Here is a 26,193-nt window from a genome sequence, read left to right on the forward strand (position 1 = left end):
ATGTTATAGAATGGCCAACTCTAAGCTACTTTTCAGTTGGCCTTCATTATTTATTTTGAATAGTTTTTAAATTATTTGCATTCTTCTTCTGACTGTCTCCAGCTTTCAAAATGGGGTCACTGACCCCATCTAAAAACCATAACACTCTGTAAAGCTACAAATGTATTGTTATTGCTACTTTTAATTACTCCTCTTTCTATTGAGGTCTCTCCAATTCATATTCCAGTTTCTTATTCAAATCAATGCATGGTTGCTAGGGTAATCTGGACCCAAACAACCAAATTGCTGAAATTGCAAAATGGAGAACTGCTGAATAAAAAGCTAAATAACTCAAAAAACACAAATAATAAAAAATGAAAACCAATTGCAAATTGTCTGGGAATATCACTTTCTACATCATACTAAAAGTTAACTCAAAGGTGAACAACCCCTTTAATTTAAAATTGAATAACCCCTTTAACACGTTATTGCTCAGGAGTTGTTAAGGAAATACGCCCAACTATTTATTTCTACCATCATCCTTCCCTTCAAAAAAGTTTGCTGCATTGCCCAATGAGCAAATCTTACCATTTTTCCAAGCTTTAGTTAGTGAGCAATACTGTGCCTACATAGGGTATACTTCATTGTCCATTAGTGTTTGGTGCAGTTTACAATATAAACACATAACCAATGGCAAATCTGCAAAATCCAACATTACCATATGGGATCCTTTATCCAGAATAAGAAGAATTTCACCGGCACACAGGAATTGTAGTAGCAGGGCAAGCCCTTGCAATTTTATTATGCAGTAGTGCAACGTTTCGGGGTCACGCCCCTTTATGCTTGACAAAGGGGCGTGACCCCGAAACGTTGCACTACTGCATAATAAAATTGCAAGGGCTTGCCCTGCTACTACAATTCCTGTGTGCCGGTGAAATTCTTCTTACCCTTGTTGTGAGGCTGCCGATTCCTCTATCACTGGGCACCAGGATAAGAACCTTTGGGAGTGTGTGGTGTGCGGCTTCTCCATATTCTATTGGATCCTTTATCCAGAAGCCCGTTATCCAGAAAGCTCTGAATTACGGAAAGCTTGTCTCCCATAGACTTAATTTTATCCAAATAATCCAAATTTTTAAAAAATATTTCCTTTTTCTCTGTAATAATAAAGTAGTACCTTGTACTCAGGGGTGCTTCGCCAATGAGGCGAGTTGAGGCTGTCGCCTCAGGCAGCAGCGCCCCACTAGATACCAGGGGCAGCAAAAATGCTGCTCCTGGTACTTTAAGAGCGAATTTCCAGGGGAGGGGGGGCAGCAGCAACTGCTGCTGCCTCAGGCGGCAGAGGGGCCAGGATCGCCCCTGCTTGTACTTGTTCCAAACTAAGATATAGTTAATCCTTATTAGAAGCCAAACCAGGCTATTGGGTTTATATTATGTTTACATGATTTTCTAGTACACGTAAAGATCCAAATTACGGAAAGATCTGTTATCTGGAAAATCCCAGGTCCCAAGGATTCTGGATAACAGGTCCCATACCTGTATTAACTTCTAGTACAGTTATAGGATCCCTTATCCGGAAACCCGATATCCAGAAAGCTCCTAATTACGGAATGGCTGTCTCCCATAGACTCCATTTTATCCAAATAATCCAAATTTTTAAAAATGATTTCCTTTTTCCCTGTAATAATAAAACAGTACCTTGTACTTGATCCCAACTAAGATATAATTAATCCTTATTGTAAGCAAAACCAGCCTATTAGGTTTATTTAATGTTTAAATTAATTTCTAGTAGACTTAAGGCATGAAGACCCAAATTACGGAAAGATCTGTTATCCAGAAAACCCCAGGTCCCAAGCATTCTGCATAACAGGTCCCATATCTGTACAAATAATAATGTGTGTTGCTTCAGAGAAAAAATCCAAAATGTTTTCATTTTCCAGTGTGTTTGTTATAATTTAGTGGAGTCTGACTAATGTTATTAATTTAACATGTCAATTCACTTAACTGCATATTATCAACATCCAAAATGCTGAATCAAGAGTCTTTCATTGCCAAATCATTACCGCTCCACTTGCACAATATGTGCCTAAGACAATAGGCAGGCAGTGTTATAAATTCTGACAATGCTTTTTATGTCATCATAACCTTAACCTGGTAGTGAGAAGGAACAATTCCTGAGTTTACAATCGCTATAGCATTTAAAGGGGAAATATAACTACCAACTGTCATTCATTTTGTTTCTTAATAATCAGTAAATGTAACTTACTTGTGTAGACAGGGCACCCATTCCCTGCATTTTTGCATCATGCTAGGTGAAGCTGCCATATTGCATTTACAATAATTAACAATGCATCATGAAGTGTCTGTATTACAGAGCAACTGACTTTTCTATACTACCGTATATACTCGTGTATAAGCCGAGTTTTTCAGCCTCCAAAATCTGCTGAAAAAGTGTACCTCGGCTTATACACGAGTCAATGTGCACAATCACCTGAAGCGCGCTCATGCAATGTCCTTCATGCGGCAGTGGCATACATCTTCCCATGCGCGCTCCTCCCATTGGCGTCTATACTACTCGCCTAGCTCATCGCAGGGCCTGCTGCCTGCTAAGCTGCACGGCGCCTGCCGAGGGGACCCGATCCGGTGCCACAGTGGGGCCCATCAGACAGGACCCCACAGGGCAACTGCTCCCGCCCCTGCCCCTATCTCCCCGCCACCACCGGAACCCGCCAGGGAAACAACACAGACGACAGCAGCACGGAGAATGAGCAGCCGCATCGCAAAACACTGGTGAGACAGTGACTCATCCACGGCCCCAAACCCGGACCCGCGACAACCGCCAACACGCTGACAGAGAATGTGGATGCCCCCAGCAAGCGGCCGACCAAGCCACTGGAGCCCATGTGAGTAGCTGCTCACCAGGCTCAGTTCTGTTCCTGCAGATCGGTGGCATTCTGTACCGTAATTACGGTACCTTTATTTGTTGTTCTGCTTTTTATTAGCACTGGTGCCTGCATAAAGAGGCATTATATAGGATCCAATCACAGGCAGGATCCAACCTGTAGCTCAGCATATTATCCCAAGTGGGGAAACCACTGCTCTAGGGATGAGAAGGTATAGAAACTATAAACTGCATTTCCCAGCAGCCTTTGCCATTCTGAGTCACTAAAGGATTCTGGGAGTTGTAGTTGCAATAGCTGCTGAGTTTCAGGTTTACATTGTCCTCTTAGTGACTTATAACCCTGTCTGGTCATTGTTCAACAGCATATACTCCCAAAAAGAGTATGGAATGTCAAGTGCTTTTGTCTCTCTCTCTCTCTCTCTCTCTCTCTCGCATTGCATCTCATGTGTGTATGTACAGATATCACAACACAGTGTGTACTGGAATGCACCCTAGGCTTATACTCGAGTCAATAAGGTTTCCCAGTTTTTGTAGGTAAAATTAGGTACCTCGGCTTATACTCGGGTCGGCTTATACACGAGTATATACGGTACTCACACTTTTATCAGGCAGGGACGCTGCAGGGGTCATGTAAACAAAATGAGGTTTATCTTTTTTCTATGGAGGGTAGCATGGAAAGATGAAGAATTTTGTCACCCGGCATCTCCGTATTGTCTATCTTTACAGGGTGTAAATAATTTTGTGCAGTACAAGTTCAGCCATTTGCCTTCAAAAGAAAGACAGACCATTATAGAGCTGGCTAAAATGTTCCTGAAACGCATAAACTACTGGCATCTGGAAACTCCATCCCAGCGAAGACTAAGGTCACCAAATGATGATGTTGCTGAATATAAGGAGAACTATACAAGGTACTTGTTTTTTTATTTTTTGTTTATTGGTATTGCAGTGTATGTTACAGGTAAGGGATCAGTTATCCGGAAACCCATTATCCAGAAAGCTTCAAATTAGGGAAGGCCATCTTCCATAGACTAAATTTTAATCAAACAATTTACATTTGTAAAAATGATTTCCTTTTTAATAATGAAACAGTACCTTGTACTTGATCCCAACTAAGATATCATTCATCCTTATGGGAGGCCGAACAATTGATTGAGTTTATTTAACACTTAATTAGAACCCCCATTTTACGTTTTTCAGGGAACGAGAAAAAAATGGTTTAAAATCCAGGAAAATTGAAAATCAGGGAAATGTATTATGCATAATATATATATGTGGGACCACAAAACAACAATGTAAAATAAGGGGAAACTTAAAATCAGGGGATGTAAAATTGAGGTTTCACTGTAGTTTATTTACAGCTGAGCATGTCCTGAATTATATAAAGCTCTTTTTTTTTATAAAGGTATGGGATCCGTTATCCAGAAACCAGTTATCCAGAAAGCTCCAAATTACGGAAAGGTCTTCTCCCATAGACTCCATTATAATTAAATAATCTACATTTTTTAAAATGATTTCCTTTTCCTCTGTAATAATAAAACAGTACCTTGTACTTCATCCAAATGAAGATATTAATTAACACTAATAGGTTATTGGGTTAATTTAGTGTCTACATGATTTTCTAGTAGACTTAAGGTAGGAAGATCCAAGTTATGGAAAGATCCGTTATCCGGAAAACCCCAGGTGCTGAGCATTCTGGATAACAGGTCCCATACCTGTACTATCAAACAAAAGACAATGGGGCTCATTTATCAACACTGGGCAAATGTGCCCATGGGCAGTAAAACAAAATGCAGATGCACACCTGTTCCCTCTTTTCACGTTCACAGTGCATGGAACATAGGAGGACGGCACCTCCAAAAATGGTAAATAAGTAGAATGAATCCAGCACACGAAATCTGCTCAAGGGTTATTACCCGTGTTTAATGCCAAGCCAAACAGGTTACAACGTTTCGGGGGCGTACCCCTTCGTCAGTAACCCATGGCAACCAATCAGATTGCTGCATTCATTGTTCTACTTGCAGCTGGTTTCAAATAAAGCTAATTACATATTGGTTGCTATAGGTAACTGCCCATGGGCAAATTTGCCCAGTGTTGATAAATGATCCCCAGTGTGCTCACTAGATATAGTCAATGATGACAATGAGGACTCACTTCAACCTCCGTCATCAGATAAAAAACCGAAATTAGGGATGCACCGAATCCAGGATTCAGTTCTGTATTCTGCCAGGATTAACCTTTTTCAGCAGGATTCAGATTCACTCGAATCCTTGTGCCTGACCCAACCGAATCGGAATCCTTAAAAACACATGACTTTTCCTCACAAAACAAGGGAGTGAAAAGGTTCTATTTTTCCGTTCCCTGTGGAAGGTAAAGGCTGAAGGGAGAGGGTGCACCTATGGTACAGTTTAAGAGCAAAAAAGTATGACTTTGCTTTCCCTTTGAGGTGTAAAACACTAAAAGGGTAATTTATGACCACGAGTGCAATAAGCAGTGTGCAATTTCAGAAGTAATCCCCATGTTTTTTTTCAACATGGCTTCATTTTCAGTTTTTGGCATCAGAGGGACGTGTGCACTATTCACTCTCTCTGTGTCAATTTGTGCAACTGAGCTTCACCGAGTGCAACTATACAGAAGTGCAAGGAGCACATCTCACCATAAGTACCTTAATAAATGGGGTTTTACTCGCAACTGACTGCTAGAAACTTGCACTAATGCAACTGTGCTTGTGGTTGAAAATGACCCCTTAAATGTGTCCAAGGTGCTGCTGTAAATTGCTTAATAACTTTAAACATAAAGCTTTTAATACCCATGCAATAATCTACATTATTGTAAAAAGTACAGGTGAATGATAAATAAAATGGGTTTCTACTCCACACTATGAAGCTTTGCTGAAAATAGTTTTTATAAAATATCTTATTTCCCTCATCACTAATATGAATAACAGTTATTTTGAGCAATAGCCAAAATGCATATAGTTACACAACTACAAAAACAGTTCAAATACAAACACAGAAAAGACAAAAAGACTTAAAATGCAGCAAGTACAATAAAAACAACAACTTTTATGTCACAGTCAAAATACCAGTTCCACTGGTCTGTCAGTGCAGCCAACTTTTTAGAAAGTGAAACTGAAATAAAACCCACACAAAATCCAATAAAAACAGCAATAAAAAATAATGTATAAACACTGCAATTGGCATGAATGCACGTAGAGGTTGTAAGCTGGGCCTTTGAATGTGTAGTCTTATAAGTAAACGTTGCCCCTGAATGGCATGAAATACTTTTTGTACCACTCTAGCAATGAATACAGTACAGGTATGGGTTCCGGTATCCTGAAAGCTCCAAATTTACGGAAAGGCCATTTCCCATAGACTCCATTTTATCCAAATAATCAAATTCTTCTCTGTAAAAGTAAAACAGTACCTTGTATTTGATCCCAACTAAGATATAATTAATCCGTATTGGAAGCAACACCAATCTATTGAGTTTATTTAATGTTTGCATGATTTTATAGTAGACTTAAGGTATGAAGATCCAAATTACGGAAAGATCCATTATTCAGTAAACCCCATGTCCCGAGCATTCTGGACAACAGTTCCCATACCTGTACCTTCTGAACTCTCATATTCATTTAGTCCTCTTCGTTATGCCCCTTAGTTCAGACTCTCCAATTGTTAGAACATTATATTTTAGACATGTGTTTACTCAGCTGACAGAACTGAATTAATGTGTGTGCGAGTACATTGAGGTCTGTACAAATATTGACTTTGCATGTCATGCAGCTACCCGGAGAAATGATACATTTGCATGCAAGCTGCTTATAGTATTCCGGTTCGCATTAGGCGTTCATGAGGCCATACGTCTTGGATTCAGCCAAATATCAAATGCTCCTTAAAAAAAAGAGATTCAGCTTCATATTCAGATCCATGCACAGTCATACAGCTGTTTTTGCGTGAATCACTTTTAGCTGAACAACAATATAAAGTCACATGATGTTAAAGGGGGAAGTCAATTCAATAATACAATTATGTACAATAAAATAAACGTTAGTCTAAACATCTTTCCAATATACATACTGTAAATGACATTCTTTCGCTGGTTTCTTTACACTTAATTACAAGTGAAAAAAGCGTTTTTCTGTCCCTTTCTGCACTGCTGGTTCTGTCTCCAGCAACAATGTAGCAGAAGTTATCCTCACATGGATCTGTACAGGTTTGTTAATTTGCTGGCTTCTGCAAAACCACCAGGCAGGGCAAAGAATAGAAAGGGACACAAAGGTACTACAGTTATATTTCCAAATACAGTTATATCTATTGAAATTTGAAAGTTCCTTTGAATTACAGTTTCTTATTTAGGCAAAAACATGTTTTGGTGTTTACACCCCCTTTATACACTGAAAGTTAATTCAGCTGATTACTAAAGACTGGAGCCAAGATGAATAATGCACAAAGTGCTGAGATTTGGTTGAATCCCAGCTTCATCCTAGATTCAGTGCATCGCCTTCTCCATGTTATCTAACAAATTCTAATCTCTTATTGTCACTTTTATACATTTTCAATCCAAAACGTGTCTCTGCATTCTGACTCTAGTTATTACGAGAGCTCAGTTTTTCTTTAAATTGCTCAGTATGAATATTATGATTTTTTTTAATGTTGTGTTTATGGTTGTGTAGGTGGCTGTGTTATTGTAATGTCCCGCAGTTCTGTGACAGTTTGAATCGATATGAAACAACACAGGTATTCGGGAGGACCCTGCTTCGCTCCAACTTCACTGTGATGCGGCGGCAGTTACTGGAACAGGCCAGGCAGGAGAAAGATAAACTTCCGCAGGAGAAGCGAACGTTGATCCTGACCCATTTCCCTAAGTATGGAGTGCCAACTGTCCCATACAGAACATGCGCTTGTTTTTTCCTCTTTCTTTTACTGTCATTGCTGTTAGAGAAAATGTTGAGAAAAGCAAAATCTGAACTGAAATGTATTCCTACCTAGGTGCATTTGGTTTTATAAATATGTAACCAGAAAATTATTGAAGGATGTTCAACAATTTAAACCATACTCATGTTGTCACAAGAAATGTTAAACTCACATTAATGGTGGTAGCACACCAAAATACCAAATGGTTAGTGCTTATCACAAGGATATCTTTGCTCATCACTTATATGTGAAAAACATTTGTCATATTAAGACATACCCTTAAATCCATATGCCTCCTTCTCCCCTGTCGATAGCACAGCAACCCCCAGCATATGATTAAACACCTATTTCAAAATTGTAACAAACTCCCAGAATAAAACTATTTGCCAAGGAAAATTCTATAAGTACTGCCTTCTCTGTAATATTTTTATAATTTTGATGTTAATTTTAATGTTACAGAATGCATACAGTTCAACTGATTCATGATTTTACTCTGTACAGGTTCTTATCTATGCTGGAGGAAGAGGTTTACAGTTCCAATTCTCCAATATGGGATGAAGATTATATGTCAACATCATCCCAGACTAATGATCTTGGAATTCAAGCAGGTAACACAGAAGAGGCAACGTTATTCCTAAAGGCTCTATTCTCCCTGGAAGTGTGGGGAAAAAAGTAATTGTGATTAAATAAAGGAATTCAGTGACCATGTTGGGGAACACACATGAGCAAACTGATCAAGTGATTCATCTCATATGTTACATCAATATATTTTAGATAATAACCCCACTCCCAAGCCTACAGCAGCCTTCTAGAGATTACACTGCAGCACTACTTTTACATAGGTGATAAAAGTTGTACAAGGCATATTCAAAAGGCCTTCATTTTTGGTTACATGTTCTTGTTGTAAGAAACATGTTTGTTAAAGTTAAGAGAAGATCTGACTGCAGGGAAAAACCTTCAACTTGGCATTATATTTGGCAAGATAATGCTGATTGAAAATCCTGATTGCAGGTTCCTATATTATGTACCTGCTAATGTCACATGTTTGCAATTTATTGATTTAAATGTGGGCAGTTTTGATGACTTTTATCCTTAGATCCAAAGTGTTTAAATAGAAATGAGCACAGAATTTAGATATATTCGTGTGGTTTTCAACACGGTATAAGGTTAAATAACGTTTGTTCGTTAATATCTTTTCATTTCAGTTATCAGCACACCCCCTGTCGCTAGGTCTGTTGCTTATGCTGCAAGCCCTTCACCATTGGAGCAGTCCAGCAGTGGGAACCTGAGTCCATCTGGAAAACCAGCTTGTGCCCTTGAAACAAACTTAGGTATGTGGTATAAGTGAATCAGAAAAAAGATTGCGGAGGCAGTGTGTTTTACAAAGAGCCCTTTTCGCTACACGGGGTAACTGCTAAAATGTTCTTTTATTGATATACCGTACTTCTTAGCTTTAGGCTAATATAGCAACATTTCGAGGGTTGTGACCAATGTTTTCTCATTCCTGTTTGTAGCACTCCCTTACAGCATCAGGTGAATAGTAGTCAGCTTTGAGCTCTATTAAGAGCTGAATAAATCAGAAAGGTATGCAGCATGGCTTTGAAAGTTATACCGCAAATAAATTGGCTTAACTAAAAAACAGTTGAACCCCAAATCTGATTTGAGACACTTATGGGGTCAGGATGCAAAGAATGGGCACCATTAAATTAAAGGGTTGTAATGTAACTGCAACCCACATGTTAATAGCTGAAGTTAATATTCCTCTAACAGAGTTACCTAATAAAAACACAGGCTTCTGCTGATGCTTGCAATAGCCATTCCTGTGCGGTATGTTTGCCTATGGCTGCAGATATTCCACTATGTCACCAGAGATGCACAAGCATGGTTTCTGCCTATAGTCACCAATCACACTGGAGCTTGACTGCACCTGACTGCAAGTGTCAGATGAGACCTTCCCCTGGAAATGCTGCAGGTTGCTTTTCCCAAACAACAATCCCTAGTCACTAAAGATATGCCAAGTTTTAGTGATTGACTGTATCATGATACATACAGCTTAACACAAGCATTCCTGTAAAGTCATCCACATTGTCTCAGAGACTCGCCTCCAACTGTAATTGCATACTTTCTTAGGCAGGGTTTCCTTTTGAGAAAAATATTATTATTTGCAGTTATACCATAGTCCGTATATAAATGCATTCCATTTGGAGTAACTTTAGTTACATGAATTTGCTGTGTCCAATTAAAATAGCAATATACTTATCTGTCATCTAACAGGTGATAAAAGAAAAAGCAGTGAGCCATTTGCTGCAGAAGATGCTAAAAAGCCCAGAGTTGTAGGAGACATTCCAATTGAGTTGGTCAATGAAGTCATGTCTACAATAACAGACCCTACTGCCATGCTTGGACCGGAAGTGAGTGTGGAGGATGGAAATATCAGCCTAATTAAACAGGATAGGGATAAAACCAACAGATCATAACTCCAGCATTTAGCATGTTTAACGTTCTCATTAAATTCTGACAGAGCTCCATGTTCTTCTGTTTGATTTTCTAACCATAACCAAAGGCACTGTATGCTGAATACTTGAAACAAAATGTAAATCCGTTACAGTGGAATTTTGGCCTCAAGCGTGAATAATAACAGCACAGAGCAATGATTTATTTGATATTATTCTAAAAGTCTTACTATTACTCTTACTGTACTTCAGCTGCACATAATCATACAGCAAATCTAGAAAATTGTTTTTCTAATCTGTAATTTAGGCTATTATTGAATTTGTCATGTAACATCTAGCAGCCATATTTGAATTGGAGAACAAAACACCTCATTTAGACAGCGGTTCCCAGTGCATCTTGCTAAATTTAGTATATTTTGATTCTTTTAAATTTAGGTTAAAACAGCTCATCTATGTTTTTTTTCTGTTTTTCTTTGATTAATAGACAAGCTTCTTGTCGGCCATTTCAGCCAGAGATGAAGCAGCCAGACTGGAGGAACGCAGGGGTGTCATTGAGTTCCATGTGGTTGGGAATTCTTTAAATCAGAAGCCCAACAAGAAGATCATGATTTGGCTTGTTGGGTTACAAAATGTTTTCTCTCATCAGCTACCTAGAATGCCCAAGGAATACATCACACGGCTTGTTTTTGATCCGTGAGTGAGATTTATGAATTTTAAGATTAAAAAACAAAATCAGTTATCAGTAGTCACCTCTACAGTGTTGTCTCACTTGTGAACACCCCAAGCCTTTGTATCTGATATGAAGGATATCAAGTCAGTAAAGAGACAGAAAAGAGAGGCTACATGCATAAATATTATTGTGCTTAAGTTGTGGCTTATGTTCAGAAACGATACACAGGGAAAATATTGCATTGTGTGAATTTATACATATGTACGTATATATACAGATATGTAGTAGTAAAAATAATTGTATTTTTTAGAAAACACAAAACTCTTGCTCTCATCAAAGACGGGCGTGTCATTGGTGGGATTTGTTTCCGAATGTTTCCAACCCAGGGCTTTACGGAAATTGTCTTCTGTGCTGTAACATCAAATGAGCAAGTGAAGGTAAGTAAGAGTAAACATATGTGGGAGAAAGGTGTGCATAAAGCTAAACCTAAATCAGTAAAAAGAAGGTGAATTTATTCTGATGCAAAATCATTCCCCTCTCTAGTAATAGAAGTAACTGTTCAATGACCATCATGATTGTTTCAGTTATACATAAAGAGCAATTAGTTTGAGCCAGATTTAGTGCATCTCCACTCTTAAACAGTTTGCCATCCATATTGTATCTTGGCAGTGGTCAATTCATGTGGCTTTTGTTTTCATTCTTCTGTTTACTTTCCCCTAGGGCTATGGAACCCATTTAATGAATCATCTCAAGGAGTACCACATTAAGCATAATGTGCTGAATTTCCTTACATATGCAGATGAGTATGCTATAGGCTACTTCAAAAAACAGGTAAATATCGAAACATGCACAATACAGCATGAGTATTAACTGTTCCTTTATGTATTTGAGGTAGTCCTTTATATTTTGCAAAAACTGAAGCATAGCTATACGGTGGAAGACATTGGCATATCCATCCTTTGTATCATGGAAAGGGTGATTTGAAAAGTGACAAATATGACAAAAAAGATCACACTTTTTCTGGATAGTTTACTACAGGTATGGGATCTGTTATCCAGAATGCTTGGGACCTGGGGTTTACTAGATATTGTATCTTTCTGTAATTTGGATCTTCATACCTTACGTCTACTAGGAAATCATGTAAAGATTAAATAAACCAGTAGACTGGTTTTGCCTCCAATAAGGATCAATTATATCTTAGTTTTGATCAAGGACTAGGTGCTGTTTTATTATTACAGAGAAGAAGGAAATCATTTTAAAAAATTTGGATCAAATGGAGTTTATCAGAGACAGCTTGTCTGTTATTGGGAGATTTCTGGATAACAGGTCCCATACCTGTACTGATGTATATATTCCTAAAACTACACCTGCACACCAACAAAAAAAATGAACTCAGAAAAAAGGAAAAGATGCCAGCGTTTTTTTTTTTGCACTAAAAATTGAGGAAGATCTTTGCACTCCATTGCGCTTTGTCCTGGTCTGAGCTGGTGAAAGCAAGTCTGGTGAATGAGGTAACCTTCAGTATCCGCATCTTAGTAAATTTGCGGAGTTAAGTCCGTTCGCCAGGGCGAAAATTTGCCTGGAGTTAGAGTGCGAAGCCACGCTAGTGTCTATCTTCTTTGCTAACGAAGTGACGCCTGCGCTGGTGAATTTTCGATAGTGTTAGTCACTTCGCCCTTTAGGGAATCTGCCCCCTAGTTGCTTAGAATTGGCCATTCTATTACATTCTATGAGTCAACTTAAAGGTGAGCCACCCATTTAAACAGGCATAAAACCATGTGCACTTACATTTACCACAGTAGTAGTTCACACTGTAATACACATGATGGAAGATGTTTGTTGCTTTCCCTGACACTGTTGCAGTAGTGTGTAGCCTTTGCTGTAACCTCATTTGTTTTTATGAGACACAGTTTTAGGTTGGACCAGGAGAGTTTGTGCCTGTAATTAATCCCAATGTATTAGCATTAAATAAATGATGTTTAAAACACGTAAATATAGGGTTGCCCAGATAGCTTTAATGAATGGTATGTTTTCTTTTACTATCATTAAATATCCATAAGAACACCTGTCAGCTTACTATCTAGGAAATAAATAGAGCGCGATGTTTCGGCAGTCAAATGGAAAACAGGCAGCTGCCCACTGGCTTACATCTGATCTACAATTAGAATGATTGACAGCTTGGATATAACAGTTAACCTTATTTAGCATTGCCTAATGTATATTTGGGTACAACAAAAGCCACGCATTAAAATACTTAGTTTTATTGAGGGCTACCCTTTATCCTTTAGTTCACAAGCGAAATGCAAATGAATGGTGCCATTGCTCTCTAATCTGTGCCACCCATACCAACAGAGGCACAATGATAACTTGTACAAAAATTACAACTGGGCTCAAGTATGTGTCTGTATGACCAGATTACTTGAACATATTGGAAGGTGAAGTGCCAGAGGAACCCTGTGGGACTAAAAAATGTGCTATATTGACCAGATTTGCACATAGCTCCTTGCCACCTTTTAGTACATGCTAACTAGTGACACATTTTCCCTATGAAATAATAAAATTCATTGTTTTTGTCCTCACCATTATTTCCAGCATGAATAATACTTCATATGTATATATTATTGATAATATTCAGTCAAATGAAAACCTTTGGGAACCCCTCTCAGCCTGAATAATAATTTACTCCACTTTCAACAAAAAAGAACAGTGGTATGTCTTTCATTTCCCAGGAACATCCTGGGGTGTTTTCTGAACAAAGATTTTTAGTGAAGCAGTATTCACTTGTATGAAATTAAATCAAATGTGAAAAACTGGCTGTGCAAAAATTTGTGTAGTTTTGCTAATTTGAATGCATGTAACTACTCAATACTGAATACTGGCAACACCAAATTGGTTGGATTAGCTCCTTAAGCCTTGAAATTCATAGGCAGGTGTGTCCAATCATGAGAAAAGATACAGAACAGTATTTAAGGTGGCCAATTGCAAGTTGTCCTTCTGTCTGACTCTCCTCTGAAGAGTGACAGCATCAAAAGATTTGAAAACAAAGATTGTTCAGTATCATGGTTTAGGGGAAGGCTACAAAAAGCTATCTCAGAGGTTTAAACTGTCAGTTTCAACTGTAAGGAATGTAATCAGGATGGAAGGCCACAGGCGCAGTTGCTTTAAAACCCAGGTCTGGCAGGCCAAGAAAAATACAGGAGCGGCATATGCAGAGGTTTGTGAGAATTGTTACAGACAACCCAAAGATCACCTCCAAAGACCTGCAAGAACATCTATAGATGGTGTATCTGTACATCGTTCTACAATTCAGCGCAATTTGCACAAAGAACATCTGTATGGCAGGGTGATGAGAAAGAAGCCCTTTCTGCACTCACACCACAAACAGTCGCTTGTTGTATGCAAAAGCACATTTAGAAAAAACAGTTCTTTTGGAACAAAGTGCTTTGGACTGATGAGACAAAAATTTAGTTATTTGGTCATAACAAAAAGCGATTTGCATGCTGGAAGAAGGAGGTTCCATCATGCTGCGGGGCTGTGTGGCTAGTTCAGGGACTGGCGCCCTTGTTAAAGTCGAGGGTCGGATGAATTCAACCCAATATCAACAAATTCTTCAGGATAATGTTCAAGCATCAGTCACAAATTGAATTTACGCAGGGGTTGGATATTCCACCAAGACAATGACCCTAAACATACTTGGATATCTACAAAGGCATTTATTCAGAGGGAGAAGTACAATATTCTGGAATGGCCGTCACAGTCCCCCCGTTTAACTGAACTGGGGAGATTTTGTATGGACGAATGGTCAAAAATACCACCATTCAGAATCCAGACACTCATCTAAGGTTATAGGAGGCATTTAGAGGCTGTTACATTTGCAAAAGGAGGCTCAACTAAGTATTGATTTAATATCTCTGTTGGGTGCCCAAATTTATGCACCTGTCTAATTTTATTATGATGCATATTGTATATTTTCTGTCAATCCAATAAACTTTATGTCACTGCTGAAATACTACTGTTTCCATAAGGCATGTTATATATTAAAAGGAAGTTACTACTTTGAAAGCTCAGCCAGTAATAAACAAACTCCAAAGAACTAAAAGGGGTTCCAAAACGTTTTCATATGACTGTATAACTTTTAAATTATATCCTTATAATCGGTGCTTAGTAATGAAAATAATTGGGGCAAAATCGTAAATGTTATAAAAAGGGTACATTTTAATTTTTTTTTACCTGTTTTAGGGTTTTTCTAAAGATATTAAAGTGCCTAAAGCCAGATATGTTGGGTACATCAAGGATTATGAAGGAGCTACCTTAATGGGGTGTGAATTGAATCCCAAAATTCCATACACTGAATTCTCTGTCATCATAAAGAAACAGAAAGAGGTAAAGTATTTTTGTAAAAACCCAAGTTAACCATTTTGTATATGTAATTCATTTATTTTTTATGGCTGAGTGTAACTGATCCCAGCATAGGTGTATGTGAATATTCTGTGCACAGCTTGTGTTGTAGTCAATACTGGGATGGAGCAGGCTGTAATGGTGCATTATGGAACATTTAGCTTAGTGATACCATTCAGTGCAACAGGTCAGGTAGGCTCCATACATGGGCCATTATGCTGCCAACTTGGTCTGGAGGAGTAAAGTTAAAAAAAAATGTCACATTAACTGCAAGATCTACTATATTAATTTTTATTACTCTTTTTGTCATTACAGATTATTAAAAAGATTATTGAGCGAAAGCAAGCACAAATTCGAAAAGTATACCCTGGACTCTCCTGCTTTAAGGAAGGAGTGCGGCAGATTCCCATTGAAAGCATTCCTGGGATAAGTACGTGTTTATTTGTATTATTTTATATAGAGCTCTGCCCTTTAAATCGATTTAGGGTTCCCTTGCTACATTATATCTCGTTATATTTGCATATTTAGCGGTAGGATTATACCATGCTGACTTTGATCAACAGAATTCAGATGTTTTTTTCACTCTTCAAATCCATCCGTTGGTGTAGGTGTCGGCACTGATTTGTTTTACTATTTTATTAAACAGTTAATATAAGAGTAAATGTAGGCTATGTGCAGAGCCGATGTTCTTTTAGGCTATGTAAATCTATAAAGGGTAATGCAATTGTGCAAGAACAGGGCATACATGGCCATGTTATTTTTACCCACAATGCAGCCTTTCTTTTTAGAAATCCAATGTCATTGTGCCATGCTGCAAAATTGTCTCCAATATACAGTATCAGGTGCTTTTATCTAAAATGCTTGTAGTGGGGAAGATGTCACTTTGGTGCAAAGCATTAAAACAGCGTTATCGTGGGATTATTTTTGCACATGTGCTGCATTTGGGTGCAGATGCTGAACGATGTGCTTAAAAATGTATTGGAGTTTATTGGACAATTACTAACGAAACAAAAATCTCTAAAAGGCTAAAGAAGGTCCAATAGGATCAGAGCAACTTCTTCTATGGGACCTCCCTAGCTTTTATTTGGCGCAGTTTTTTATTCGAGTTTTTTTGTGGTTTTTACACTTAATTGGATTTTTTTGAGCTTTAGAGAAATAAAAAAAAAAACACATGAATTTTTACAGAAAAAATATTATTTGTGAAAAAAATATAAAACCGAATGTTAGTAATTCGGCCCCATAATGTCAGTACATGCACAACCTAAGGCACTCCCACATTTGTGTTTGTAAGTGAGCCATATAGAGTATGTTAGTAATTATAATCTTTTTTTTTACGTATATTCTTGTAGGAGAAACTGGTTGGAAGCCCAGCATAAAAGAAAGAAGGTAAATTATTCTAAATTTACTTATTTGACTTCTTTTGCTTTACTTTATTCTTGCTATCTTTCTGAATTTTGTCACATTTTACTCTTTCAAGCTTGCACATAATATAATAAACTGAAATAATGAAATGTAGTCACGAAGAGGATTTTTAAAAGGACGCTCACTAATTAAGATCTCAAATTTCTTTCTGGCTGCAAATGCATACTTAGCCAAAATAAAGCACAGAGAACTGTGGCAGTTGATAACTAGCAGAACGCAGCCTTTGTTTGCACTTTACACACTGCATTCTGGTATGTAAATAGCCCCTAATAGAATCCGCTTTTGGCATTAGTAGTACACAAAGGTAAAGTTGTATTTATTTTGAGTTATATGATACATACAACGTGCTGGATACAAGTGTGTGTCAGTCAGTTGAATGTAACAAATTGAGCGTATATGGATCATTTACTATGAACAGGGAAAAATTCAAGAGCACTAAGGGGCGTAAGAGCCTTTCCCCCATCCCTTATGGATAAAAGCAGGCTGTAATCATGGTTCCAGATGAAGGACTCTGTTTCCCAAAATTAAGCACAGAGAACTGCACCAATTCATTTAGATAGGAAGGCAGGGTGCAAAATTCCGAAAAAACTGGCACAATCTTTCATTTTTGCACTCCATGGCATAAACAACCCCCTTAAAGGAAAACTATACCCCCAAAATGAACACTTAAGCAACAGATAGTTTATATCAAATCAAGTGGCATATTAAAGAATCTTACCAAACTGGTCTATATATTTAAGTAAATATTGTCCTTTTACATCTCTTGCCTTGAACCCCCATTTGGTGATGCCTCACAGATTACCTGACCAGAAATACTACAACTCTAATTGTAACAGGAAGAAGTGTTGAAGCAAAAGACAGAAATCTGTCTGTTAATTGGCTCATGTGACCTAAGAACTATGGTTTGTTGGTATGTTTGTGTGCACAGTGAATCATATGATCCCAGGGGGAGGTCCTCATTTTTTAAAATGGCAATTTTCTATTTATGATTACCCAATGGCACATACTACTAGAAAAGTATATTATTATGAAAATGGTTTATTTACATGAAGCAGGGTTTTACAAACTAGCTGTTTTATGCAATACCTTTTTATAGAGACCTACGTTGTTTGGGGGGGGGGTATAGTTTTCCTTTAAGTCTCATGCCACTGACTGGCCCATTAACCCTTATGGAATTAATTAAGACAGTGTAATGATGTTGCCATGGTCAATGTTCCAGGTGATACATGGTGTCCAGATGCAAACCTTAAAGGGATGGTTCACTTTGAAGTTAACTTTTAGTATGATATAGAGAATGATATTCCAAGACAATTCGCAATCGGTTTTCATTTTTTATTATTTCTGTTTTTTTACTTATTTAGCTTTTCATTCAGCAGCTCTCCAGATTTTCAACAATCGGATTGCTGGGGTCAACCATGCACTGATTTCAATAAGAGACTGGAAAATGTATAGGGGGCAGCCTAAATAGAAAGATGAGTAATAAAAAGTTGCAGTAACAATAAATGTGTAGCCTTGCAGAGCATTTGTTTTTAGATGGGGGTCAGTGACCCTGATTTGAAGGCTTGAAAGCGTCAGAAGAAGAAGGCAAATACATACAAAATATATAAGATATAAATAATGAAGACCAAATGAAAAGTTGCTTATATTTGACTATTCTATAACATACCAAAACTTAACGTAAAGGTGAACCACCCCTTTAACTCGAAGAGTTAGAAACCAAAAAAAGGACAAGGCAACACAAGTATAAAAAACAAACCTACTTGTTTTAATTAGGGATGCACCAAATCCAGGATTCGGTTTGGGATTTGGTCTTTTTCAGCAGGATATGGATCCTTCTGCCTGAATCCTAAATTCGGTACCGGTTCGGTATTCGGTCGAATCTTTCACAAAGGATTTGTTGGTTCGACCGAATCCAAAATAGTGGATTCGGTGCATCACTAGTTTTAATTATAGGTTCCTCTACAACATCTGTCTGTGAATCTGTTATGCCTGCTGTGTATGGTTTCCCCCTTATGCGCCATTTAGCTAGATGCTCTAGTCTAAATGGACACCTTGGGTTTAAGAAATTCAATTAGTTCAGTGTTTGAGATTTGAAGGTGTGTTTCCCATGTGCCACCATTTAGCCAGGAATTTAAGTTTTGCAATATGGTTTTGTATTCTAAAGAAAGAATCCACCTAAGAAACTGGACAAGTAGACTTGAAAGCCGCAGAGCGTCGGCCTTCACAGTTGATCTATGAGCCCCTCAAATTATTATTACAGATAGCTGTTGACCTCGTTAAAAATAAACCTTAAAGAAGCAAGAAATCAGGCTTTCCTTGCATTTGGACTTGCTGTATGAAGTGAGTTGCTAGAATTAATGAGCCGTTGTACCTAAGAGCAAGCTGCTGCCTGGGCTCTTTTTCTCTTTATTTATTGGAAAAGGAGTGATTAGTAAGCATTCTGTTTGGGAACATTCTATTCTGCAATGAATCTGGCCTGCAAACCTTGTCACACAATCTGCCTTCCTTCCAAACTCCTGAAATCAGCTTTTCTTATAACTTTCTTTGTAATGTTCTTGCTGAGTTTTTACATCTTGCATTCAAGTCTATGCTAGGGACAGTAGGGTGAGTTTAAAGGGGAAGCTCACAGTACAATATGAAATGTTTCTTTTTAATTATATTATTTAACACTTTTAATTCTGGAGCACTTCAGTTCAGGATTAAACTCAAAATTTAGTTTTAGATCTGTATTATTTGGTGTACCTTCTCAGGGGACAAGGGAATGAACAGGTATGGGACCTGTTATCCAGAATGCTTGGGACCTGGGGTTTTCCATAATTTGGATCTTTATACCTTAAAGGTCCCCATAGATGCAAAGATTTCTCTTGCTGAACGACCCAATTTTAGCGAAGTCCGACCAATTCTTTGAAATTATCGTGCGGTTAGTGGGATTCGAACGATCGAACATTTTACAATTTTTCAGCCGACATCTGTCAGAAAATTGGCCAGGTTAAAAAATCTTTATCGGTCCCAGTGCAATCTATCTATGTTTGCAGGGCCAAGCAGGCAGCTCCCCTTTGTTTTCTTGGCAATATCACCTGAAATGGTCTTTTTAGTTTATGGAAATTCGTACGATCGCTTCGAGATAATCGTGGTGTCATGATGACGATTGGATTTTTTTAAAATCTTTACATCTATGGCCAGCTTAAGTCTACTAGATTGTAGATATAAATATTAAATACATCCCTTAGGCTGGTTTTGCTTCCAATAAGGATTAATTATATCTTAGTTTGGATCAAGTACAAGTTACTGTTTTATTATTACAGAGAAAAAGGAAATCATTTTTAAAAAAATTGGATTATTTAGATAAAATGGAGTCTATGGGAGACAGCCTTTCCATAATTCTGAGCTTTCTGGATAATGGGTTTCCAGATAACGGATCCCATACCCGTATTAAAGGGATACTGTCATGGGGAAAATATTTTTTTTCGAAATGAATCAGAATTCTGCACTGAAATCCATTTCTCAAAAGAGCAAACAGATTTTTTTATATTCAATTTTGAAATCTGACATGGGGCTAGACATATTGTCAATTTCCCAGCTGCCCCAAATCATGTGACTTGTGCTCTGATAAACTTCAATCACTCTTTACTGCTGTACTGCAAGTTGGAGTGATATCACCCCCCTCCCTTCCCCCCCCCCAGCAGCCAAACAAAAGAACAATGGGAAGGTAACCAGATAGCAGCTCCCTAACACAAGATAACAGCTGCCTGGTAGATCTAAGAACAACACTCAATAGTAAAAACCCATGTCTCACTGAGACACATTCAATTACATTGAGAAGGAAAAACAGCAGCCTGCCAGAAAACATTTCTCTCCTAAAGTGCAGGCACAAGTCACATGACCAGGGGCAGCTGGGAAATTGACAAAATGTCTAGCCCCATGTCATATTTCAAAATTGAATATAAAAAAATCTGTTTGCTCTTTTGAGAAATGGATTTCGGTGCAGAATTCTGCTGGAGTAGCACTATTAACTGATGCATTTTGAAAAAAACATGTTTTTCGATGACATGATCCCTTTAAGATTAGAATAAAAGAGGTTTCAATAATAACTGTGGTTTTTATTACTGTAAAGGGAAAATTCTTTTACCAAGATGGCTGGAGTGCCAAACAATGTTCCTTCAGATCAGCTGGAAACTAAATCAAACGTTCCTGGTCAAAAAAAAGTCATAAGTTAAAGGGCTAATTTTTCTAACTGCAATGACCATGCAACTGTGACTGTAACACTCATTTGTTTATTTTACCTTTTGTTTTTGTTGTTTTGTTTCAAGTAAAGAGCCCAAAGATCCAGATCAACTTTACAACATATTAAAAACCATCCTTCAACAGGTAAAGGTAAGAAATGTTTTTCTTCTTAGCCCTCATATTGTGTCAGTTGGGGTCTTCTGGGAGACCCATAAACGTACTTTTCCTGAAACACATAGTCTATATACAGGCATGAGACCTGTTATGCAGAATGACTAGGACATGTTTTTTTTTTTTTGGATAAGGGGTCTTTCTGTAATTTGGATCAACCGATCTTAAGTGAACTAGAAAAAAGGTAAACATCAAATTAACCCAATAGGACCATCAATATGGATTTGTGCAACTTAAATAGGATAAAGTACAAGTTACTATTATTATTATGATTGTTATTATTACAGAGAAAAAAAGTAGAATTAAAAATGGACTGAGATGAGAGGTGGGTTTCTTATAATTCAGATCTTTGTGGATATCAGGTTTCCCAACCATTCCATACTTATCATTGACTTGGGGGTGCCAAAATGCACTTACAATGACTGATATCAGGTACCTGATACCCCAAGCTGGTGCACCTGTTAGCAGAAAACAACACCAGCCTGGGGTTCTTCTCAGTGAGCACCACAAAGCAATCCCGTTCTGATTCTTCCTTCTTTGAGCCAGAGCACAGGTTCACAGTAGAGTGAAAAGCTGAACTTTAACAAAAAAGCTGCATTTTTCACTCATGCACACTTGTAAAAGGATAGTTCCGTGGTGCTTGTTGAGAAGTTCCCCAGACCGGTGCAGTTTTCTGCTAACAGGAGCACCAGGTATCAGCTAAGTGATTATAATCACTGGGACTAACCACTGCATGCATTTCCATGGTTGATGTTGCTTCATGCCTGTAAATGGCCACAGCTTACATCTAGGGGGGTTGTTTATAAAAGGTCAAGTGCCTAACATTTGGCACCCCCAAGTGTCCGAAGCCTTTCCTTCTCCTTGAGTGTGAAACCCCAATTCTGCGAGTTCGAGTCCCGAAACCCAAAAACTCAGATTGATTGAGTTTTTGGCAAAAAACAAACAAACCTCAAAACGCTTAAATCCTTCAAGTTTATTGGCAAAACCCTCCGAAAAAACTTGACCATCAAACAGGCTGTTAACCTCTTCAAATGGTTCAAAGGACCTCTGCCATTAACTCCTACATGACCTCGATAGGTTTTAGGTGGTGTCGTTTCGGATTCAAGCTATTTCCAGGGTCGGGGTATAATAAATCTCGAATATTCAAGTTTTTTTTTTTAACAAAAATTTGAGTTTTGACCAAATACAACAACTCGAAAACTCGAATTTTCATGGAAAAAACAACTCGAACTTGCCCCCCTAATATACCTGTGTGTAGTTTGGATGGAAATTACATTTATGTGCTCTATCTGCTTTCATTCCAACTGACTGAAGCAATTTATAGAATGTTTCCTCTATGGGAATAGCTAAGATAATTCACAGATTGTAGATGGAGTTTATTGGCCGATGAACTGTACTCGACTGTCTACCCCATGCATATTATAAAGACACATACAGTGGTGTGAAAAACTATTTGCCCCCTTCCTGATTTCTTATTCTTTTGCATGTTTGTCACACTTAAATGTTTCTGCTCATCAAAAACCGTTAACTATTAGTCAAAGATAACATAATTGAACACAAAATGCAGTTTTTAAATGAAGGTTTACGTTATTAAGGGAGAAAAAAAACTCCAAATCTACATGGGCCTGTGTGAAAAAGTGATTGCCCCCCTTGTTAAAAAATAACTTAACTGTGGTTTATCACACCTGAGTTCAATTTCAAAGGTTATAAAGCCATTTCTAAAGCTTTGGGACTCCAGCGAACCACAGTGAGAGCCATTATCCACAAATGGCAAAAACATGGAACAGTGGTGAACCTTCCCAGGAGTGGCCGGCCGACCAAAATTACCCCAAGAGTGCAGAGACAACTCATCCGAGAGGCCACAAAAGACCCCAGGACAACATCTAAAGAACTGCAGGCCTCACTTGCCTCAATTAAGGTCAGTGTTCACGACTCCACCATAAGAAAGAGACTGGGCAAAAACGGCCTGCATGGCACATTTCCAAGGCGCAAACCACTTTTAAGAACATTAAGGCTCGTCTCAATTTTGCTAAAAAACATCTCAATGATTGCCAAGACTTTTGGGAAAATACCTTGTGGACCGACGAGACAAAAGTTGCCCGTTACATCTGGCGTTACATCTGGCGTAAAAGTAACACAGCATTTCAGAAAAAGAACATCATACCAACAGTAAAATATGGTGGTGGTAGTGTGATGGTCTGGGGTTGTTTTGCTGCTTCAGGACCTGGAAGACTTGCTGTGATAGATGGAACCATGAATTCGACTGTCTACCAAAAAATCCTGAAGGAGAATGTCCGGCCATCTGTTCGTCAACTCAAGCTGAAGCGATCTTGGGTGCTGCAGCAGGACAATGACCCAAAACTCACCAGCAAATCCACCTCTGAATGGCTGAAGAAAAACAAAATGAAGACTTTGGAGTGGCCTAGTCAAAGTCCTGACCTGAATCCTATTGAGATGTTGTGGCATGACCTTAAAAAGGCGGTTCATGCTAGAAAACCCTCAAATAAAGCTGAATTACAACAATTCTGCAAAGATGAGTGGGCCAAAATTCCTCCAGAGCGCTGTAAAAGACTCGTTGCAAGTTATCGCAAACGCTTGATTGCAGTTATTGCTGCTAAGGGTGGCCCAACCAGTTATTAGGTTCAGGGGGCAATTACTTTTTCACACAGGTTTGGATTTCTTTTCTCCCTAAATAATAAAAACCCTCATTTAAAAACTGCATTTTGTGTTTACTTGTGTTATCTTTGACTAATAGTTAAATGTGTTTGATGATCAGAAACATTTTGTGTGACAAACATACAAAAGAATAAGAAATCAGGAAGGGGGCAAATAGTTTTTCACACCACTGTATAAGCTGTGGGCAGCATGGTGGCCCAGTAGTTAGCATGACCCGGAGGTCCTAGCTCCTGGGTTCCATTCAGGCACTCTAAACCAACAGGGGTGACGTTTATGTGTGTAAAGATAATTGTAAGCTTCACAGGGACAGGGGCTGATGTAAATGACGCACAATGTCTGCAAAGTTCTTGAGAAAATAAAACCCTCCTACTGAGCAACCATACATGCCAATTATGTGATCTGAAGGAAATGCAGTGTGGAATATAATGTTTTGATACTTTGCTTTTTATTCTACCCAAGAGTCATCAAAGTGCCTGGCCCTTCATGGAACCTGTAAAGAGAACAGAAGCGCCTGGCTATTATGAAGTGATACGATTTCCCATGGGTAATGATTGAACTCCATCTCATTTTATACTTTCTAGCATTTGTTTTACAATATGGTGACTTTGCTCTTTTTTATTGTTCTTGGAGTTTCTGAAAGTTATCATTTTAGATTTCTACACAACTTTTGACTTTTTTTTTTTTTTTAATAATTTCCACGTTTTGATAATTCTATTGCCACGCTATTGCCTTATTCCCAATTGATACGATGTTTCCTGTGGCAGGGTTTTAAGTATATTATTGCCTTGATCCTAGAATACAATGGGGTCACTTAGTGAGTGGTTATGTAAGGCAGCCTAGATAGTCTTCAGATTATTTATTACTCTGAAGGTGACTCTAGCATTAGAAGCTTAAAGGTAACATACAGTTTATTGCTCCTTGATTTGCAGCAATTGTGGTTTAACCTTTGAGTGAATATTTAGGAATCACGAATACAGGAAGCTAGAACATTACAGGCAGTATGTTCTATATCGGGAGTCCCCAACTTTTTTTTTACCCGTGAGCAACATTCAGATGAAAAAAGAGTTGGGGAGCAACACAAGCATGACAAATGTTCCTAGGTGCGAACATGGAGAGCTCGACCCAATCCCAAGTAAAACACTTGTTGTAAGTGTAGGGTGCTTATCCGGAAGACCCTTCCCTTGCATAGGGGTCAGTGGGTAAATAGCAAAGAAATTTGGATGCACACCTGTTAGTTGCAATTGTGTCCAAACAGTGATTTATTTAAAGCCCAAAACATACATCACAAAGGGGCAACGTTTCGGACCCCTCCGGGTCCTTTATTAAGCCTTGATAAAGGACCCGGAGGGGTCCGAAACGTTGCCCCTTTGTGATGTATATTTTGGGCTTTAAATAAATCACGGTTATTACAACTAACAGGTGTGCATCCGAATTTCTTTGCTAAATGTTCCTAGGTGGTGCAAAATAAGTGCTGTGATTGGCTATTGGGTAGCCACTATGTGGACTGTCGGCCAACAAGAGGCTCTGTTTGGCTTCACCTGGTTTTTATGCAGCTAAAAGTTGACTCCAAGCCTGGAATAAAAAAACAAGCACCTGCTTTGAGGCCACCGGGAGCGACATCCAAGGGGTTGGTGAGCAACATCTTGCTCAACCAGCCACTGGTTGGGGATCACTGTTCTATATGGATCTAGTAATCATATGAATACCTGTATCCATGCCCCAGATGCCATCTGACTTCTTTGTTAAGTCATAAACCACAATAGAAGTGTGCTGGCCGGCCAATACCTGCGGGATGGGTGAGTTCGGGCAGACTTCCAAACAGAGGTATTCTGCTGTTTGGATTGCTCTCCTCATTCATCTGATTGAATCGTTCCCAACAGAGGTTGTGGGTCAGCAGGTTCAGTTTGAGCTCTTCCTTCCGATCTCCCCACCGATGACCTTCCTGTGCCGAATTCCTGTGCACACCTGCCTTGCCCCCTTTTGTGACATCAGAGATGTGCACGTTGGGCGTGGCCTATAAACAGATGTGCTTGGCAGGTTAGGGTTGGGTGTGGATTGGGAGTGGGCAGGTAAGGATTGGGTGCGGGTCAAATTTTTATCGACCCAAACATTACTAAGCCACAGCTATTTAAAGGGGAACTATAAACCTTACCAAAAAGTTGGCTTGAAATGCTAGACATTATGATTTTGGCTACAATACTAGCCACCAATGATCAACACCCTTTAGCAGTCAAGATTTGTGCCTCCAATCATGTCCTCATTGGTTCCCTTCTTCTTTTCCGCTGACTCACATCACATGGTCTGGTCACCCCTAATTTGCATACGCAAATAAGGATTCGGGTTGGTTATACGCCCAAATCTTTCACAAAGGATTTGGGTATTTGGCCG

At 38.6% G+C, this 26,193-nt stretch overlaps 1 protein-coding gene across 4 annotated transcripts in view; it reads left to right on the top strand.

Moving 5' to 3' along the window:
- LOC108718922 (histone acetyltransferase KAT2B) overlaps positions 1-26,193 on the top strand; it is a 54,984-nt gene that overhangs the window by 26,977 nt on the left and 1,814 nt on the right. Inside the window, exons 5-17 of one of the 4 annotated variants that reach the window (XM_041566003.1) lie at positions 3,605-3,786; positions 7,551-7,742; positions 8,293-8,399; positions 8,997-9,122; positions 10,066-10,202; positions 10,729-10,937; positions 11,225-11,351; positions 11,635-11,745; positions 15,154-15,297; positions 15,628-15,742; positions 16,662-16,698; positions 21,050-21,102; positions 24,265-24,349. In XM_041566003.1, the coding sequence (XP_041421937.1) occupies positions 3,605-3,786; positions 7,551-7,742; positions 8,293-8,399; positions 8,997-9,122; positions 10,066-10,202; positions 10,729-10,937; positions 11,225-11,351; positions 11,635-11,745; positions 15,154-15,297; positions 15,628-15,742; positions 16,662-16,698; positions 21,050-21,102; positions 24,265-24,329 (1,605 nt within the window). In that variant the 3' untranslated portion in view covers positions 24,330-24,349. Of the gene's footprint in view, positions 1-3,604; positions 3,787-7,550; positions 7,743-8,292; positions 8,400-8,996; positions 9,123-10,065; positions 10,203-10,728; positions 10,938-11,224; positions 11,352-11,634; positions 11,746-15,153; positions 15,298-15,627; positions 15,743-16,661; positions 16,699-21,044; positions 21,109-24,264; positions 24,350-26,193 lie in introns of all 4 variants that reach the window. The other 3 variants (XM_041566000.1, XM_041566001.1, XM_041566002.1) reach the window with 3 other exon arrangements.

The sequence above is a fragment of the Xenopus laevis genome, chromosome 6L (genome assembly GCF_017654675.1).
Source record: "Xenopus laevis strain J_2021 chromosome 6L, Xenopus_laevis_v10.1, whole genome shotgun sequence".
In the NCBI taxonomy this organism is placed as follows: domain Eukaryota; kingdom Metazoa; phylum Chordata; class Amphibia; order Anura; family Pipidae; genus Xenopus; species Xenopus laevis.